The sequence below is a fragment of the Ambystoma mexicanum genome, chromosome 5p (assembly GCF_040938575.1).
Source record: "Ambystoma mexicanum isolate Mex_15411 chromosome 5p, UKY_AmexF1_1, whole genome shotgun sequence".
NCBI classification, from domain to species: Eukaryota; Metazoa; Chordata; class Amphibia; order Caudata; family Ambystomatidae; genus Ambystoma; species Ambystoma mexicanum.
The window spans coordinates 1,031,296,376-1,031,317,428 of record NC_090930.1 but is presented as its reverse complement, the minus strand read 5'-3'; the positions used below and the strand labels follow the sequence as shown (position 1 = coordinate 1,031,317,428).

At 43.5% G+C, this 21,053-nt stretch overlaps 1 protein-coding gene across 1 annotated transcript in view; it reads left to right on the top strand.

Moving 5' to 3' along the window:
* The window catches only part of EXOC2 (exocyst complex component 2), a 1,591,413-nt gene that overhangs the window by 904,604 nt on the left and 665,756 nt on the right, over positions 1–21,053 (top strand). Inside the window, exons 14-15 of the mRNA XM_069613520.1 lie at positions 5,208–5,276; positions 6,904–7,061. Coding sequence (XP_069469621.1) covers positions 5,208–5,276; positions 6,904–7,061 — 227 coding nt within the window. The remainder of the gene's footprint in view (positions 1–5,207; positions 5,277–6,903; positions 7,062–21,053) is intronic.

Sequence of the window (21,053 nt, the reverse complement as noted above, 5' to 3'; positions counted from 1 at the left end):
ATGTGCCTGCTGGCTGTTACTGAAATAGTGCCTGTCGTTTGAAAAACTGGGCCTGGCTGCATTTCCATGTTGCATATTTCATACTGGCAATAAAATCCCCATATATATCCTTACAGATACAATGAACGGGACTTTTTGGACGTCCTTGATGTGCTCCTTTCAGGTCGGAGACTGCTACAACATCCATTTATGCCAGCAGGTGGCGTAAGAGGGACCTGGATCCTTTATCCTGTCCTCTAAGTCCCGTGTTGGATTTTCTGCTTTCCTTTTGCCCAGGCGGGCCTGCAGATTGGCACGTTGAAGGGTTAGTTCATCACTATTTCTGGTTTCAAGAGGTCCCTGGAACAGGGCTCGTTCTTCACAATCCCCACTGTTTTGCAGTTTGTGGAGGGTTTCTCTAACCAGTTTACTCCCCGCCATTTTGTGATTTGGGCGTGGGATTTTAATTTAGTTTTAACGTTTCTTATGGGCGATCCGTTTGAGACCCTTCATTCATGTTCTATTAGTTTACTCATCCTTCAGGTGATTTTCATGGTTGCCATCACTTCCGCGAGACGGGTGAGTGAGCTCCAAGTATTGTCTGTTTTACCTCCCAGACGTTGAGAGTCAGACCCTCCTTTCTGCCAAAGTTCCTGTGTTTTTTCCTCAGCCTCCCCCTTCTAGGGCAATTGAAAGATTCCATCGGCTTGACCCAGTGCAGGCTCTCAAGTTACACATCTCTCGTACTAAAGGGGTTGGGAAGGATGACCAGCTTTTTGTTGGTTAAGCTGGTGTTCTTGCGGGCAGGGCTGTGACCAAACAAACCCTGTCCAAGTGAATCATTCTCTGTATTTCAGAATGCTATGATCTGGCTGCATTGCTGGAGCTCATTCTACCAGAGGAGTGGCTGCCACCTTTGACCTGATGAGGGGAGTCCAGATCCTGGACATTTGCCAGGCAGCAACATGGACATCTTTGCACATATTTGCTAAGCATTATTGCTTCGATTCACTTGCGGGCCAGGATGCCCGGTTTGATAGGACTGTCCTCCAGAGTTTACTGGTTCGGGTAGTGTCCTTGCTTTCTCCCTCCTCCAGGTTACGCACTGCTTTGGGAGTCTATTATAGATGAGGAATTCATTACGAGGAAGGAGTCTATTAGAAGAACAAATTACTTGCCTCTGAGTAATGTACTTTCTGATGAATGTTCCTCCCAGTGATTCCTCATCACCCTCCCTAAAAGCCCCTCTGGCCGGAAGCTTGTACACCATCGGTTCTATGCTCCCTCAGCTTCAGAGTGCTAGGGAAATAGGGTGCAACTTAGGTCACAGGCGCAGCATCGCTACATATACTGGTCCTGACATCATATAGGGTGCGGGGAGCATAGAGGCGCCGGGTGTAGTCAATGCAGAGCTGCACTGTGCCCACTGGCGGCAGAAAGGTTTCCGGAGAACAGATGCGCTGGGATAGGGATATCCATGATGAGGAATCCGTGGTAGGAACGTCCATCAGAAAGAACAGTACAGAGAGTTTAGTAATTTGTTCTTCTTTCCTTACAGATACATTTCCCAGGTTCAGTAGGACTTTCAAAAAAATAAGGTTGAGCAACACATGAAAGGACAGGTGTCGGAGCATGAGGGATGGAGCAGGGCCACCAACCCACCCCCCTCCATCCCTTCACACCCCTCCTGAAGACAAGCAAAATGGACAAATTAGAAGTGTTACAAGGAAAGGAGCAGGGGATAGTCGGAGAAAGAAATGGATGGCGCATAAGGGAGCATTGGTGCAGCGGTACTGCAGATTCATTTGAGCAGAAGAGATGGTCCGAAGAAAGGGGGTGCAGGTGGGAGAAGCTGCTAGGAGGACAAAGTTTCTGGTATGGTTGGTCGGCAGGGAGCATGGGACCAGAGCAGGCTGGGGTCCATGAAAAAGATAGTGATAGTGGACAGGTCAACAAAGGGGGATGCATGTGGGCCAATGAATAATTGGAGAGAAGGGAAACTGGCCATTTTGCAAAGCAAATGATCTGTTGCGGTGAGGGGCTTTTGAAAAGCTGACAAACATATGTTCATATTGTGTATGTCTGATTTGTGTTTATGTTTCTTTGGGGTTGGGGGAGAGGGTTAAACCAGTGTGTGATGGTCAAGGTTGTTGGAAAAGGGTAGTGGATCGTTTATAGCTCAAAACGTCAAGGAGACGGGTTATTTTGTCTGCAGCTTTTGATTCGTCAATACTTTTTCTTTTCTGGACTTTTTAGGCTTTGAGAAGCCTTCTGAGAGAATAGGTGATACTCTGCAACAAAGACTACACACACAAAGACCTGAGATTTAAAAGTAGAAATGTTTGGGTGATGTGAGGGGTCAGAAATGCAAGGCAGACAACTTGGTAGAGGCTTTTCACACAAAGCCATTTTATTAACTTAGAAGTGTGTGATGAACGCCTCCCTTTCCCTACTTAATGTGTGTATTATATGGCTGTTCAACCGCAACAAAATAACAGTTGGAACCAAATACTCTTGTAACTAGTGTCGGTTGCTCGTCCCCAGGATTACTGTAAGATATTTCTAATAAAAGTTCCAATTGGCAAAGTTCATTCCACTAATCACGTTTTGCTTTAAAGGCAACACAAAAGTTCTGCTTCCAACACAAAGTTCCTTCACTGTGTGAGGGTTTCACTTGGTGCTTGGATGATTTCATAATAAATCAAGGTTCATCACTCTTGCAAATAAAGTTTCCACAAGCTCTTGCTTATCAGACCAGAAGGTCTTTGACAAAGTCTTTGTCTTCACACCTCCAGTGAATATTTCAATATAACTTCTCCTTTTTGGAAAAAGCAACTACTTCACATCTCTTCTTCATCAACAACAATGTTTTCATCAGGATGGTTTTACCACAGTTCATCAAATACATTAGTGGTCTTGCCACTTCCTTTCAATAATATTTTCGTCAGGATGGTTTCACCACAGTTCATTAAACACATTAGTGGCTTTGCCACTTTCTTTCAACAACCTTTCACCACAATGTAGTACTACAGTATCTTCTTCCACATCCACTGACCTGTGAGGACTACCACTAACAGTCCCTTTCCTGGTATACCCGCCTGTCAGGGCAAAACTCCTACCAGTACTACAAGTACTCTGTGATGAGGTGTACTTCTAGTTTTTGGCCTTCAACAACATTGAGATTCATAACTTTTCCCTAACGCACACAACACCATTGATGCTGTTTGTTCCACTGATTTCTTCGCCACATGCAATGCAGGATACATTCCCCTTCCCCTCAATATCTTCCACAAGGAGGGCTTCTTTCCTTCCACCTTTAAGTTCCTACTGTCATACCAGATAACTGCTGGTTAAGTTCTTTTCCCCCTTGATACTTTCCACAAGGAGGATTTCTCTCCTGACACCTTTTATTAAAAACGGGCCTTCTAGGGCTTAGGCAATGCTGGTTATAATCTTGTTCACTTAATGTCCCTCTTAACTTTGGCAGGGATGGTTACATTATGGATTCAATATTGTCCCCTCTTTACTTTGGCAATTATGGTTCCTGTCTGGATTCAATATTGCCCTATCTTTACTTTGGCAATGATAGTTGCAAGTTTTCTCTTTGTGTTTCCTCTCAATACGAGAATTTCACAGCAAATACTTTCATTAGCTCGGTATTCTGAATCTTTGTAAGCAGCTAGCGGTCTATCGCAGAGTGCCCCGGGGTCACCTGTCAAAGGCCGACTCACTGGTCTCTCCCCGCTCGGCCTGCTGCCGTTGGACCTGCTTCCTTCGTCGAGTCTGGAGCTTCTGACAGTTCCGCTCGCACTTCTGTGGTCTGCGCCTGTCAAAACAGAAGCCTGCGTTGCTCCTAGTCTTCCCCGGTGCTTGACAGCCACCGGAATAAGGCACTGTACTTCCCTCTCTCAAGGGGCAGCCTGCTACAGCGTTGCTTCCCACTGCACAACCTCTGCACTTAGGGATTCCACCTTCTACAACCCTATCTGCACTATCATCCATTATGAACACCGTGGTGGTCCCGGCATCTTGGCTTCTCTGCTCCTTCTACATACACAGCTACTGACCACTTCTTCTACTGCTTCTGCTGCCCCGCACCTGAAGGGGAATTAAATAATAAAAGTTGCCACTGCAGTCCTGTGCCTCTAAGCCCCTCTTCCTCATCCCAGTACCTAGGGCATTATGGGACTTTTAGCCCCTAATGTTCTTGTTCCTCTCATCAAAGGTTTTTTCCCTCTGTTTATAAAACATACCTCTAGATAAGGGTTTTATAGAATGTAATGGTTGGTTCTTGATTTTACAGCTCAAACCAAAGGAGAATCACACTTATCAGAAGCAATGGTATTATTGTTCTGATACTTACATTTTCCATTCTCATGCTGACCTTAAGGGTTTTTATTACAAACACTTTGGGTATATTTGGGAAGGGGAGCCTTACTCTGACAACAAGCCATTAGGTATTCAGGCACCATGGATACATCACCCTCCAAAGAAGATGAATACTGTGTAACGGGCTCACCCCATTCCATTGGGGCCCTTCTCCCAGGTGATCCACCCAGCTAATTCCACCCCAGGGTTTGGATCCGGTAGCGGCTGCCTTTCCCTGGCCTCCTGGGAAGAGACTTTAGGCGGGGGTTCAGTGAGGACTCTGCAGGATTCATCACAGTGACCAATGTAACCGTGTTTTTAGAATTTTTAAGAGGTATTTGTGTGCTTTCTTTTAAAATGATTTGTTGCCTTGGCACTAGATTGCATGTATTCAATTTGCACAGCATTTTGTGGCTCATTCCCTTTACAGGAACTTTGAGATTGTAATTTTGTAGTTTGGTCTTTGTTGAATCCTTTTTCTACACAAATCTAATTTTCTCCTCAAGGCAAGAGTTTGGGGAGAGAGTCGGTAAAAATGATTCTCTAGGCTGAAGCAAAATTCTCTTTTTTTATTTTTTTATACTAAGAACATTCAGCGTTTATGATGGTCACAGCCCCATTTCTCATGAAGACTGTTGAGCAAACAGTAACAATCTTGATATAGTTAAGTATGCTGTGATATAGAACATTCTTCTAAGAATTACTTCACTAAATACTGTTTGTTCACCTTTATTTCATATTTGTATAAACTGCATTTAATAGAGTGGATTTTCATTATGGCATTACAATCACTTGAAGTCTGTAGCTATGTTCAAATTACGCATATGTTTTGCCTTTTATATATTTCTTGTTTCTCAAAGACTGCAGAAAAATCTGGTCAAATTGAAAGGTCAAAAAAGAATGCGAGACAAAGGCAAAATGACTTCAAGGTGAGCTATTTCTGAGCTCAAAGAGCCTTACAAACTCTCATTGCATAATTCACAAATCATGTTTATTTCATCACCCCCTGTTTGCTGTTTATGTACATGTCTTCGTCGTAATCAAATATGTGAATTTCCTCTTCCTTTGCTGGAGCATAACCTAATATCTCATGACTGACCTGATGTTATTTTCACTTTCTTGTGTCTCACTTTCCCTCACCACCTTCTACAAGGAACTTGCTATTATAATTTAATTTTCAAAATGAATTGGTCCCCAAGACTGTATCCGTTAGTTCCATTGTATTTAACTTGTTCTTTGTTAACCCCGCCATAAATGATTAAGCTTTATAGATTTAGTTTGATCACTGTACTGGGTGATATGAGTCCCAAAGACTGCGTTCAAGGCCCAAGCGCAACAAGGGCATTTAACAAGGTTTGCTGGCCCAGTACAGCTTGAGAGTGGGCTTTATAAATCTATTATAATCTGTATTACTCTTGATATTATATAGAAGTTGGCAGTACATAAACCCACCTGCACAGTTGCACTGCCGGTAGCGATAGAAAGTACCATTCACTTTACAAAGCAATTTACTTGCTTTACTGATTCATATAGCCTGCAGTTTGGCCAATGAGAGCACGCTTTGAACATTCTAAGGGTTATAATTAAGCCTTATAGACATAACCCTAGAGCTGTATTGGGAAATATGGGTCCTGAAAAACAAGTTAAAAGATTGTGAGTCTGGCAATTCATAGCATAACATATAATAACCAAGGGGCCCGACAAAACTTCCAAACAGACTGGGGGCCGGTGCTAGAATACCTACAAAGTGACTATATGTTACAATGGTGTCCACACAAAATTAGAATTTTGGACATGTTCACATGAGGGGACAATCTCTTAGGATATTCCAATAATGTGATAAACATTTATCAGCCGGTGGGGGGGCGGGGTTGGTGAGGCGAGGGAAGGAGGGGAGAGGGACAATGTTCAAGTCCCACAGTTTGTTCTCTTGTTTTGTTTCCATAAAATGCAATAAAAACAATACAAAAAAATAAAAAAAGATTGTGAACGGGGTCAGTACCCCCCAATGTAAGAAGAGTCATTGGGGGAGCTTTTCAAGTGCCCATGCTCCTTCTGTCAGGTATAACCTGGGCAATGGGGGGTGAGGAGGTGAGCGTTGCTGACTGCGGGAGTTGCTCTCATCATGGCACTCCCGTGAATGTCAGGAGCGCCGCTCTTGAGAGCTCTGCCCAATGTTCCATGTATGTCGCTATAATGCTTGGCTGAATTTGCGAGCTCTATCAGTTCATATAGCTTGCAGATTAGCCAATCACCATCACACATTCGGACCAGGGGTGAACTAGTATGTGTTCCCACCGAGTGTGTTGGAATTCATTATTCTGACCTGTTTTGTCCTTTATTTCCCCTTTTATTTATCTAACCATTATTTCCTCGTAACCCTTTTTCATTAAGTACTGTATGTCAATGTATTTGCATTTTCAGTTGAACGTGATGAACAGAAACAAACTGTCTTAAAGAATTCACAAGTTGGTATATTATTTTGCCACAAACTAGATACTGAATTGGCAACTCTTGTGTTTCAATGTCTCCTTTCTCCTTTTAAAAAAACAAAAGAAAATGATACAGGAAGTTATGCAGTCCCTTGTAAAACTTATCCGTGGAGCATTGTTGCCTTCCAGCTTGGGAGAAGGAGAGCTGAGACAGTTTGGAGGCTGGGAGATGAAATCAGAACTTTCTGGTTTTTGGTTAACTCATGCTGTGCAGACTATTCGGTATGTTTGAAACCCCTTAATAATTTTTTTCTCGATTTAGAACACAGCCGGTGCCAAAGGGTGTTGGTAATGTGTCTTGTAATTTACTTTTTCTTTTAACAGTACTATCAAATGTTCTCTAAAGCTGGAACGGCAAAGTCTACCAGATTGTATGTTACATTTTAGAAAGCAATCAAGCTAAAATGGAAATTAACAGGTTGACACATCTTTCATACACGGAAGAGGGACAGAATCACCAAACTAAAAGATATAAACGGTTTCATTCACAAAATAGGCAGTACTTCTATTGACCCGATATTTGCTGGGTCTCCTCATTTAGTTCTTAGACTGGACGTTCCACACTACATCCCATTCCCTATTTGGGCTTCTTACTGCTTAAAGCACAGGTAGGACATTTCAGGTCTCAGTATGTAAATCTCATTATTTTACTTTGAGTTATTTCACTTATACATATGTATTTGTATTCTGCACACTTTGTGACCATCTACGCTTGGTCCTGGATTCCCACTGAGCCCAGTTAAATATTGACCTGTACACCCTCCAACCCTTTACTTATGGTGAGCTATTATTCTTGTTTCTTTAGGTAATCTTCCAATAAGGTTCCTAGTACATCCTAATCTATCACCTTCCTATTGTCCAATTCCATATAGGGTCATATGTTTGATTGATCCTGATGAAAGCGGCTAATTTATTCTCCCGCCGAAACATACTTTTTACATCGACACTGCATGTTAACAACCTGCATGTATGGACACCACATCTACAATCATATAGATGATCCACATAGTCCTTCACCATTAATAGGGCGTGTTCAAAGAGCTAAAAATGTCACATTTGTTAGTGAAGCATCTCAGATGCTATCTGCAGCAATCCATTTTGATCTGAAATGCCTGACATTTTTTGTACCAATTATTATGCTTTTCTATATTTGTTACTTCTGTGGTGTTTTCACATAAAGATTTTTTTATTTTATGTCTTTTCATACATGTCAGAAGACTAGTCAACTGTTTTGTTGTCTTCTTTTTTTTGTTTGCAATTGATTCTAATTCAAAACCATGCAAAAATTCACTGTGCAATACAAAACTTAATTTTTTTTTAAATTAAAGCAAGAATTCTATGTGATATTTAGATACATAATCAATATGGCTTTCCGTAAATAATACATTTGTATTTGGAAGTGTTGTTGTTGAAAGCCTTTCCCCTGATGGCTGTGAATGCAGAGGTTGTGTGGCGGGAAGCGTTACTTTGAAAAGCTTTCCCCACTATAAGTTGGACTCCAGTGGCAAGCGATTGCCCGAGTGTCCCTGAAGCAAGGAACACTCCTATGCTGACCGCCACAGTCCGTGGGAGCTGAACAAAGCATTTTTCCGTGCATAGCAAAGCAGAAGGTATTGTGGCAGTGGAGCGAGTGGAAGCATACGCAGCAATCGGTGAGTTCACTACTATTGTGTAACCCCGGAATGCTCCGTAAACGTTGACATAATGTTAACTTTGAATACAGAACTGATCCGAAGAAGCTAAAGTGGCAGAATAAAAACTTTAGGAACAGACGAGAAGGTTATAATAATACTTATAAGGATCACAATTATTGCCAAAACCAAAAGAGGGCAATTGTAAAAGAAGTTACCAAGAACCAATATTGCCAAAGTCAAGAGAGGTCAATTCAGAAGCAAGCCAAGTATAAACCATATTTTCTTTTTATTTTATTGCTTTTAGTTAGGATACGCAAATCTTTCACATAGTAAAACGCATAAAGAAAGTACAATAAAACAATTCTCTTCATACACATCCATTAAAAATTATTTCACCTAAATTTGTTCACATAGAACACTTTTTCCCCACTTCCTTAACTGCCAACAAAAACACAACCACACATCTCCTTAAACTATAATAACAAATAAAAAAAAAGGTATGTTTAAACTATTACCTCTCTTTTTACAATTCATTAAAATATTACAAATCTTTCTGCAGCAGTTGCGATGGAAAGCTTATTATTGTTAACGCGAGAATTGAATTTTTCCCACCAAAATGTATAGCCCACCAGCTGTCCGGCTACAGCCAACTATGCTACGCTATGTATTTGTCTAATCTGGAACTTCTTATCTCGGCTAGATTTCACAGTCTACCTAAAGGTGTCTAATGGTTTCCAGTTTATCTGTACACTGATGAAAAGTCCTGATCCGGTCCTCCACATTTTTGATTCGACCTGCTTAGGGTTTTTAATTGAACCTGTTTCATCACAGTGTTAAGGTGTGTGTCACGTGAATGATGCGTACCTTTTCTTCCAGGAGATGTTCGTAGTGAAGAAGCCAGACTGGTTGATCCATGGACAGGATGAAGTTAATATGACACAAGGAGTCAATCCCAATTCAACCCTAATGGTACAGGGATGAACGGGAACTAACTCCCAACGCCACAAAGACACTTCCCTGCGGATTAACGTGACGTCAGGACAGTGCAAGCACTGACAGGGAAGGTTGATGGTACTTCAGGTAGAGTAGAGTAGACTTGTCTTGATGGTAGACTGAAGAAGGTGGAATCTTATCTTCTGTGCTCCAGATGGCAGAAAACACTAGGTGACTCCGGGAAGGCATTCTCAGGGAAACGGGTAAATGTCCCGGAGCGCTGATACCCAGACTAGGCAGGCAAGGAGCAGAAGAACAGAACACGACCCAGGAGGGACAAGACCAGGTAAGCCGGGGAGGAACGGGAGCAAGGAACCCCACAGGGAGAGGTCCAGGAACCGAAGCAAGGTACCCAGACCCAGAGGACCCAGCAAGGACCCAGAAAGAAAGGAAGGGGACAGGGAGCGGGCAAGGCCCAGGAGCGGGGAAGGAAGACCAGGAACAAAATAGCAGAATGTAGATCAAAGATCCAAGTGCAGCGGACAGTCAGGAACAAACCGCGTTAAGATGCGGTTTGTATTCAGACTCGGGTGCTACTTATAGCAGTCGGCATGAAGCTGAGTTCTGCAGCGCAAAGCCACCCATGCATGCGCAGTGGCCGAACGGGGACGAGAACGAGGCATGGAGCGCAAGCCTGTCTCGTTGCTCATGGCAACCCGTGAGGCTCGCGCAAGCGTATGCTTCCGCATACGAGTCGGAAGCAAGCCAGCCTTTGTCAGCCAATTCTGAGGGTTCAGTCGCAAGGACCTGGAGCACTCTGTGGGGGTAGCACAGGTAAGTGTCCTAACACCATGACCCCCTTGGAAAGGGCTTCCAGGGATGACGAGAATAAAAGTGCCGCACTAAACGAGAGGCATGTACATAACCCCACCGGCTCCCAAGTGCGATCACAAGCCAGATAACCCTTCCAATCTACCAAAAACTGCAATCTTCCCTGATAATAACGGGAATCGCATATTTCCTGGACCTCAAACTCAGGTGTACCCTCGATCTCAATAGCAGCAGGTCGAGTGCAGGAACCACCATAGGGATCAGGACGGTAAGCCTTTAACAAAGAAACATGAAAAACAGGACTCGGGTAAGGCCAACCTAAAAGCCACAGGGGACACCTGTTTGGTTATAAGAAAGGGACCAAGAAATCTGGGAGCCAATTTCAAAGGCAGGTTCCGGGCTGGCAAATTCTTGGATGACAACCATACCAAATCCCCAACCTGAAACGGAGGGCAAAGCCTCAGCCGTTTGTCAGCCTGAATCCTCATGCTCTCACGTGCCTTAACCAGGGTACCAGCAAGTTGATGTTGAAGACCTTGGATGGTGGACACCAGACAATCAGCCGAAGGAAAAATGCTGGGTTGAATTGGAGGTAGTGGCAGCAACTTGGGATGATGTCTAGTGGAACAGAAAAACTGACTCAGTCCCGTAGCAGAGTGAACATAATTGTTGTATGCTACCTCGGCCAGATCCAAATGTGACATCCAGTTGGATTGAGAAGCATTGATGAAACAGCGTAGATACTGCTCCAAGGAATGATTGGTTCTTTCTGTCTGTCCATTGGTTTGAGGATGATGGCCAGAGCTGAGTGCCCGATGGATGCCTAAGTGTTGACAAAGCTGACTCCAAAAGGATGAAATAAACTGAGATCCAAGATCAGATATAATCTTTTCAGGCAACCCATTTAAGCGAAAGATGTTATGCAGGAAAGCTTGTGCCATTTGAACCGCTGTGGGGATCTTCAGAAAGGGAATGAAGTGAGCCGGCTTGGTGAAACAATCTATGACAACCATGATACAAGTGTGATTCTCAGACGGTGGAAGGTCAACAATGAAATCCGTGGCAATTGTGTGCCAAGGATATGGTGGTACTTCAGTTGGATGCAATAGTCCCAATGGTCTCCTGCACGGTGTCTTGACCTGAGCACAAACTGGGCAGCATTCAACATAATGTTTGACTTGAGTAGCCTATCCGGGCCACCAAAACTGTTGAGCAATGAGTTCTTGGTTAGACCGAATGCTACGGTGACCCCCAATCTTGGAATCATGAAAACCCTGCAGTATAGCTTTGCGAAGGTCTTCCGTAGGCAGATACAATCTATTCCGAAAGAAGAGCAGGCCATCATTCTCCCTTATTTGGGGACGTCTCACCAAAGCAGTCCAACCCCGATCGGCCTTGGTAGCCTGAGCAACCTTCTGCAGGTAGGGTATCAGAGCCAGGAGGAAATGTCTTGAGGCAATTACAGGCTGATTCCGGCCTTCCTGTTCGACATCATTTTCCAAGGAACGGGATAATGCATCTGCTTTCAGATTCTGTGTGTTGGGAATATAGTAGATGTTGAAATCAAAATGCGAAAAGAAGAAAGCCCACCGAGCCTGTCAAGATGTTCGACACTGACGGGAACGCAAGAATTGCAAATTACGATGGTCCGTGCGTACTTCTACAGGGAACCGGCCTGCCAGAAGGTGATGCCGCCATTCTTCAAAGGCATTCTTAATGGCTAGGAGCTCCTTCTCAATTACCGGATAATTTTGTTCATTTGCTGTAAGTTTTTTGGAATAATATGCCACTGGAAACTCCATCCCCACTTCTGGGTCATTCTGTAGTAGTACAGCACCCACAGCAAAATCTGAGGCATCCGCTTCCACAATGAACGGTCTCTACTCTTGTGTATGGTGCATAATTGGAGATGTACTGAAGACCTCCTTCAATTGTTCAAACGCGGCAGAAGCTTCCGAACCCCAGACAAAGGGTCTCTTGGTACTGGTCAGACTAGACAAAGAAGTTGTCAACTGAGAAAAGGAAGGGATGAAAAGTCTATAAAAATTGACGAATCCAAGGAATCGCTGAAGGTATCGTAGATCACTGGGAGGTCTCCATTCTAGGATGGTGCGTATCTTGGCTGGATCCATATGTATACCTGAAGCACTGATTACGTAACAAAGGAATTCAATCTGATCTTGGTGAAAAAGACACTTCTCGGTCTTGGCATATGAGTTGTTTTTCTGTAGCCGTCTGAGAACCTCATCACGTGAGATATGTGTTTTTTGGGATCTCTGGAAAAGACCAATATGTCATCCAAATAAACCCAAACTGAAATCCCAATCCGGTCAGCAAATATATGGTCCATGAGACGCTGAAAAACATCAGGGGCATTGCACAACCCAAATGGCATGACTCTATACTCATAGTGCCCTGATGGTGTCTTGAATGCAGTTTTCCATTCATTGCCTGGTTTAATCCGTACCAAATGATAGGCCCCTCGAAGATCAAACTTGGAAAATACTCGTGCTGTATGCAATGATTCCATTATGTTCAGTATCAAGGGTAACGGATACCGGTACTTCCTGGTGATGTCATTCAGTTGTCTGTAATCGACACATGGATGTAAGGTACCTTCCTTCTTTTTGACAAAGAATAATGGAAATACTGCCGGAGAAGTAGAAGGCGTTGTATACCCTTTCTGCATAGATTCTTCTATGTACTCCTGTAATACCTCATTTTCCTGTGAAGTTAGGTAATAAACCTTGCCATGTGGTATCACAGAGTCAGGTATCAAATCAATTGCGCAATCAAAGGTTCTGTGGGGAGGCAATGGAATATCCTTGGGTTCAGAAAATACCTCTTGAAATTCCAAATACTCAGGTGGTATGGAAGATACTGAAAATAGGCAAGAAACGCCATTCCCCTCCGTCTGAGTAGACATTGACAGTGTCGCTGGAGCGGGTTCGGTACCACAACATTCTTGTGTACAATGATCCGAACAGAAAACTAGAGTCCGAGTTACCCAATTGATGTTGGGATTATGGCGTAAAAACCAAGGTAAACCCAAGGTTATAGGGTATGAGGGTGTCTTGATAACATCCAGAGAAATCAATTCATGGTGCCCCTCAATCTGTAATCTTGAATGATTCGGTCAAATTTTTTATTGTCCCTACGGGTCGGCCATGTGTTTTTAAGCCTAAATCGCTCGATTATAGAACAATCTCCTATGGACCTTACCTGAGTTTTCGTCCATTAAACGCACACGAAAACGGGCACCAGGGAGCTGCCATTCTGTGATAATCCTATCACTTGCCCCATCTCCCTGGCTGGCCTGCTTTTGTGGCACTAAATCATATCCCCCGCCTCAGAGCCTGTCATCAGCAGACATGTACCGCCCATTTCACAACGCCAAAGCACGTCTCGTGTCAACAATCGCTGCGCTTCAGCTAATGACGTGTCGCCATGGAAATGGCAAGACGCCTCTTTCCTCAATAAGTATAAACAGACCGTTTCACAACACACAGCAGCATATTTTCGATTCCATTCCTCTCTCTGTGTTACTTAGGGTATTCTGTGACTCGTTTCTGTGCTCTGGTCAGCTACCTTCGCCGCTTGTAGCCCGTGTGAACACCTGTACCATCACTATAAATTATTTTAGTTTGTTTACCATACAATGGCTACAATAATGCCCTACATGTACGAGCCCGAGTATACTGAGGAGGAACTACTGGGAAGGGAAACATGCGAGAATGATGGGGCATCGGACGGCAGCTGTGAGGACGAATCAACGGATGAATACCCTGGACCTAGTAGCATGGACAGTGTTTCCACCTGGTGCACATGCAATCGGTGCGAGCTAATGCCAACCGAGGACGAGAACTGCTGCTGCTGTGAAAACTCAGGATGCGTGGCCTACATTTCCGAAGGCGAGCCACGGCCGCAATGCATCATCGAGCTGCCAGACTTCAGGGCAGCCTGCCTCACACCGTCCGTGTTGAGAATAATTATGGTGCTTATGCACGAACTTCACGCAACTGTTCGTCCTCATAATCCGAGTAACGAGTAAGTATACTCTGCTTGTGATGCCACTACCATTTCATGGTCATCTCCTATATCCAAAATTACATCTACATATCATTGTAACGCATGAAATTCGTTCAATAGTGTGCAGTGTCCGAGCAGAATGCCATTAGTTACAAGAATTGTCATTGACAACAAATGTTTAATAAACTTATCTTGGTCATTTAAAAACAGTTTGTATCATTCTTTTTCACAGGTGGTACAGGCTGGTGGCCTATCGTTCCTTTACATGGTGGCTTCACAGGAGGCTTGGACACCGCGTTCGAAGAGTAATACCCGCTTGTGCCGTTCGTGCCGTAAGACAAACTTTCCCCAGTGACAGCGGTCAGTACAGGGGATTTTCCCTCGCTGTGCTGCAACCTGACCTGTACAATGTGTAAAGTTTTGTATTTTTGTGCCATCAAAATAAGAAACAAAATAAAAGACCACATATATTTTAACAACGGTTGTTTCGATTTTTTAAATGAATCAAGTGTGTCTCCATTCAAGAGTCTTCCTGTGCCTTGTCTGCACGCCCACCGGGCCATCCATCCACCCCCCTCCCCATCAAAGGCGGTTCGCGCCAGTGGAAGCGCGCTGCCATGGGGGGCTGTCAGGGGCGCGAACGGCCAAGGTGCCAAACACCATGTAGACTTCAAAAGGAATCCCATGCCCAGGGGATATTGGTCACATGGGCCTCCTCAGACCCCGTGTCTCCAGGCAGACCTCCCCTGAAGCAGGCCGCCCCCCTACAATCCACATAAGTGTGTCTACATTCAAGAGTCTTCCTGTGCCTTGTCTGCATGCCCACCGGCCCATCCATCCCACCCCCCTCTATCAAAGAGGCGGTTTGCGCCAGTGGATGCGCGCTGCCATGGGGGGCTGTCGGGGGCGCGAACGGCCAAGGTGCCAAACAGCATGTTCACTTCAAAAGGTATCCCACGCCCAGGGGCCATTGCTCACATGGCCTCCTCAGACCCCGTGTGTCCGGCCAGGACCCCCCCTCCAGCAAACCACATAATACCACGACATACACACGTCATTCATTCACAAACACACCCCTGTTTCTAATACTTTATAAACCACTTGATATGTCTCATGAGAACATCTTTGTGCTTTGCAACTCCTGAACGTGCTACCTGAGAACCACTGAGATCTATGCTAATCTGCTTGTCGTCGTGCTATCCGTGAACTTCTGTGACCGCTTCGAGCAAACTCGTCAGTCTACCTGTTCGCCTGCAACATACTGCTCGGCTTGCTGAATCCAACTGCTTGTTGGTCAAGGTAAGGCCATGTATCATAGTCATATTTCATTGATTTTTAAATTTCTATCTATTTGCGAGTAGAGTACTCAATAGTGCTGTGTTCATTGGTCTCATTGCTATTGACTTGAGTTTCAATTGTTATGCTATCAATAGATCTATTTATTTTCATCTGTGTCAATTGTCATCGAATTGCATCCTTCGGGGGTCCAGTCTATAATGTAAGCATGTTTCCTTCTCGTGCAAGACAGGGACGAGTCACATGTTCAGAGTTTAGTCACATCATTTATACATTTCTGCAACTTATGTAAATACTAAGCCGCACATGATGAACTGCTATAGTTCCGGCGACCAAAACAAACCTTGCATTGAACATTGTATGGTTCATTTACTTTTGTATCCCATTTTTATTAATCAAGATTGTATAATAATGTCGATATTTACTTTTCAGGATTTTCAACAATGCCTGCCTGTTCGATTAGCGGTTGCCCTTTGAAGACCCATGCTAAATCTGAAGGCACTACAATGCATGTATTCCCAAAAACTGTTGATCGAATAAGAGAATGGGTCAGATATTGCGGATATCCACTGGTTGAGCTGGAAAGTAGAGTCCAACAAGTCTTAGAGGACAAGAGGGGCGATCGATACCGCATCTGCAGCCGGCACTTTTCCTCGAACATGTACGCCACATCTTGGGAAACAAAGAAGAATTAACGGCGAACGACACAAATTGCTCGCAAACGCTATTCCCACTCTATTCGTCCACATTCCACCACTGGTGAGTCAAGTGTCCGGATTTAGCTTTAGGCCTTGCGGTAGTGTGTAGGTAGCCGAATGGATTAATTGATATTTTAGGTGTTGTGTCCCTTGTAATACTTTCGACATTGATATGAGTGTATAGCTTTTTGAATAATGACATTTATCAATATATTCTTTTTCAATTTCATAACCCACAAACGAAATCTATATATGGGCACAGGGAACTGTGCTATATTGCGCATTTTCCATAGCATTACTCTCAAGTATTCTGTCTCCTTACATGGCAATTTTTAATATTGGCATTTCATTATCAATCAATAATTTACCTTTACAACTGCTTGACTATCCCTTGAATCTGAAGCAAGAACATTCAACATCCGTGACGTGCTCGCAGTTATCAACCACTTCTAGCGCGTATCAGGTAATCTTACTTGGCTATTCCGCTACAGACTTGTTTTATGCATGTCAAGTAATAGTTTTTATGTATTGTGTAATTATTTTACTGAATGTTTGGTTAGTGCTTCCCAATTGATATACACCTTAGTTATCGTCCACTGGTGTTTGTTTGCAGTTATAATTAGTGTTATCCATACGAATGCAAGTACTGTCTTTCAGGGAGATGCTGAAGCGTCCACCACATTGACAACAGCCCTAGATGTTCTTCAGCAGCACAATGTATGGATACTGACAGCTCCATTGAACTAGATCATCAGAGCCGGAATACTTGTCGTTTGATTGTTCTACACAATGTTTCATTCATGGTTAGCCATTGATATGTACCTGTGCGGTCGACCCCAAGTGTGTGTTAGGTTTTCAATATTGTAATCCTTACTAATGCAAGTACTATGTTTCAGGCAATTGATGGAGCGTCAACCCCTGCACTTGATGCAGAGCCTGACATTCAAGTAATTCCAGGGGAAGTGGAAGCGGGACCTTGCGTATACGAATCGGCGCAACAGCTTTCGGAAGTGCGCACTACATTTACAACATCCCTAGATATTCTTCGGCAGCACGAGGTATGGATACTGACAGCTGCATCGAGCGTGATCATATAACGTGATTCCATTTGCTATACTTTCTTCCCTATTAACGCAAGTACTGCGTTTCAGGGAGACGACGGAGCTTCCACTACAATAACAACATCCCATTTAGATGATGCAGATGTAAATAAATCGGAGAAATAAGTCGATGAAATCTGATATTTAGATATTCCTTGATTCTTTTAGACAATGCATCATTTGTGGTTATCTCTTTATATGTACTGTGCCGTCGACTCCAAGTGTGTGTTATGTTTACAATATTGAAAACCATACTAACCCAAGTACTGTGTTTCAGGGAGACGACGAAGCTTCCTCTACAATCACAACATCCCTTGTAGGTGATGCAGATGTAAAGAAATCGGAGAAATTAGTCGATGAGATCTGATCATATTTAGATATTCCTTGATTCTTTTAGACAATGCTTCCTTTGTGGTTATCTCTTTATATGTACTGTGCCGTCGACCCCAAGTGTGTGTTATGTTTACAATATTGAAAACCATACTAATGCAAGTACGTTTTTTCAGGGAGTTGCTGATGCCTCCTATCCAATACAATCATTCATGGCAGTCCATGCAGAGCCAGAGGTATGGATACTGACAGTTCCATCGAACTAGATCATCAGTGCTCGAATACTTGTCATTTGATTGTTCCACACAATGTTTAATTCATGTTTAGCTATTGAGATGTACCTGTGTGTTCGTCCTCACATGTGTTTTATGTTTTCAATATTGTGATACATAGTAATGAAAGTACTATGTTTCAGGGAGTCGATGAAGCGTCATTCTGTGCTGTCTATGTGGATACAGAAAATATAGTTGTTGCAGCGCAAGAGGAAGGCAAGACATGCGGAAACGAATCGGAGCAACAGCGTGCAGATGTTGAAGCTCGAGTCAAGAAAGTTGCAAAGAAAAGAAACACAAAGAAGGTTGGTTACAAACAGTTCATAATTTTAGAAATTGTTTTGTGCTGGGGACTATATTATGTTTTTTCCTGTCAATTGTACTATACTTTATCTTGTGTTTAAACTGAACATCCCTTTTCCAGTCTGTCCTCTAGTTACCTGTGGGTGTACGAACTATACATACACAGACAGTGAAGCAAATGAGAGGTGTTGCTTGCCAGACCATTTACACTATGGAGGAACTATTAATTCAGACGCGGCGTGTTGAGACTCGAAATGCTTATGTCCAATGGCTAGAACATGAATTGAATGTGTCCGGAGAATCCAGTAAAGTTTTATTGGACCATTGCTACAGTGCGACCGCACCGCCACAAGAAGATGATACTGAATGTATTGAAGATAGCTCTGAAGTAGTCGCAGATCAATTCCCACAATCTACACCCGCCAAATAAATGCCACCCAAAAAGCTGTCGACATTGTTTTGTTCTCCCATCAATGTTGAAGTAACATATGTTGAAATGAAAGAGAATGAACCAGCAGCAGCATTCACCGATGCATCAGAACTTGATATCAGCAATATTTCTTTCAATTGTGGTGATATGTCCTCAACGATACTGTCCGAAACAACTTTGACGCCAGATGACAGTCTAATGAAAGAGGGCAAATACATAGGGCCTCATTACACGGTAGGCGGTAGGGGTCTACTGGTACCGGTAAGGGCACCGGTCCCGGTAAACCCCTACTGCCTTACTACGAGTTCCCTTTGCGGGACCCGACTTTAACGTTAAAGTCGGGTTCCGCAAAGGGACCTCGGAGCTAATTACGGTACCGCAATTTGCGGTACCATAATTAGCAACTTCCCCATTCCCATTATGCTCTATGGGGGCAAAAGTGGAAATGGGGAATTACCGCCCCCGTTCACCTTGGAGTAGGGCGGTAATTCCGCCATCCACCAAGGCGGACACGGTAAAATACCTGCGGCAACCATGGCGCTAATAGCGCCATGGTTACCGCCTACCGTGTAATGAGGCCCATAGTATTTGACAGTTGTTTGATGGATATTATAAGTATGCTGAAATGTGGGCATTCAGTTAGAGGGAAAGTATGTGGGAAGCCATTGATTCATGTGACTCGTCAAAAACAAGGTCGTAACGTCAAAATACATGCCGCCTGTAGATTAAATCATACGTTCTCATGGTCTGCACAACCGATGCTGGGGAAACTGCCAGCAGGCAATCTACTGTGTGCAGCTGCCTCACTTTTTAGTGGGTCCAGTTTTAGAAAGTTAGAGTCTTTCTTTCAGTTTGTGGGACTCCAGTTCATTTCTAAAACGCAGTACTACAAATTCCAACATGATTATTTATTTCCAGCCATTAGTGATGCTTGGAAAATTGAACAATTGTCTCTAGCAAGTACATTCCAAGGCAAACGATTCAGTCTAGCCGGCGATGGACAGTACGACAGCCCTTTATTTTCTGCCAAGTACTGCACCTACCACTTTCAGGACATGGATAGTAAGAAAATTGTGAGTTTGGTGGTCGTGCAGGTGTCCCAATGTAAATCCTCAGTGGCCATGGAGAAACTAGGATTTATAAAATCATTGGAATATCTACAATCGAGGGGAATGCACATTGACCTCATAGCCACGGACAGACACGTTTCAATTGCCAAGACAATGAGAGAGCAGTTCCCACATATTAAACATCAATTTGACGTATGGCATCTTGCTAAATCAATCAATAAGAAAATCTCGGCTGCAGGGAATAAAAAAGGTTTGGAAAGTATTTGACAGTGGTCCCAGTCTATCAGCAACCATCTTTGGTGGAGCTCCAAAACTTGTGAAGGGTCAGTGGAAATCCTACTTGAAAAATGGCAGTCACTGATGCACCACTGTACTAACGTTCACCGCTAGACAGAAAACCAATATTTCCACCAATGTGAACATGGCCCTTTGTCCACAGAGGAGGCACAGAAGAAGAAGTGGTTGATTCCATCTTCACCTACACACAAAGCCATTGAGAAGATTGTTTTCGATAAAACTCTATCAAGAGATTTGAGGGGACTGACAGAATTCTGTCACACAGGAGGTTTGGAGGTGTTCCACAATATGTGCCTAAAGTACAGGCCAAAGCGATTGCATTTCGGCATACAGGGCATGAAACATAGGACTCTACTAGCGGTCTTGGCCCATAACGAGAATGTGTGCCGTGAACAATCTAGGACTACGGGAAATGTAGGGATGCCTCGCTACACTATGGCCTTTTCAAAAAGAAGTAAGAAATGGGTGGTGAAACCAGTATATGAGGAAATGGAGTTCGACTTTGTTAAAGGCCTTATTGTTACTGTACCAGAGAAGCATAGATATGGAATTTTGAGCGTTTCTGTGCACAGCACTGATGCATTGCCACTGTGCCATGTCCACCCAAAGCAGAGCTTGTTGAGAAGTACAAATCCTGGTTTAAATGATTGTAATCTGATTGTCTTTTTGAAAATAATGTTATTGTACAGTGTGCATACAAAGTATGCTAACCCTAACCCTCCCCTTCACCATCCTGGGTGGCTAACAACATGGGTGTCATCTTTGACTTCTCTCTCTATTCACCTCATATCGCTGACCTTGTGAATATGTGTATGTATATATTTTTGTTGCTGTAACTAAGTTTCTCAATCTCATGTAAATGCTGTGCACTGTTAACCGAGGGGAGGCTTGCGTATTGCAGATAATAAAACAAACAAACCATAAATCTCACTTTCAACTCAACCCCTCGGGTACTTCATACTTTCCCTGACCTTCCCCCAAAAAGTCAATT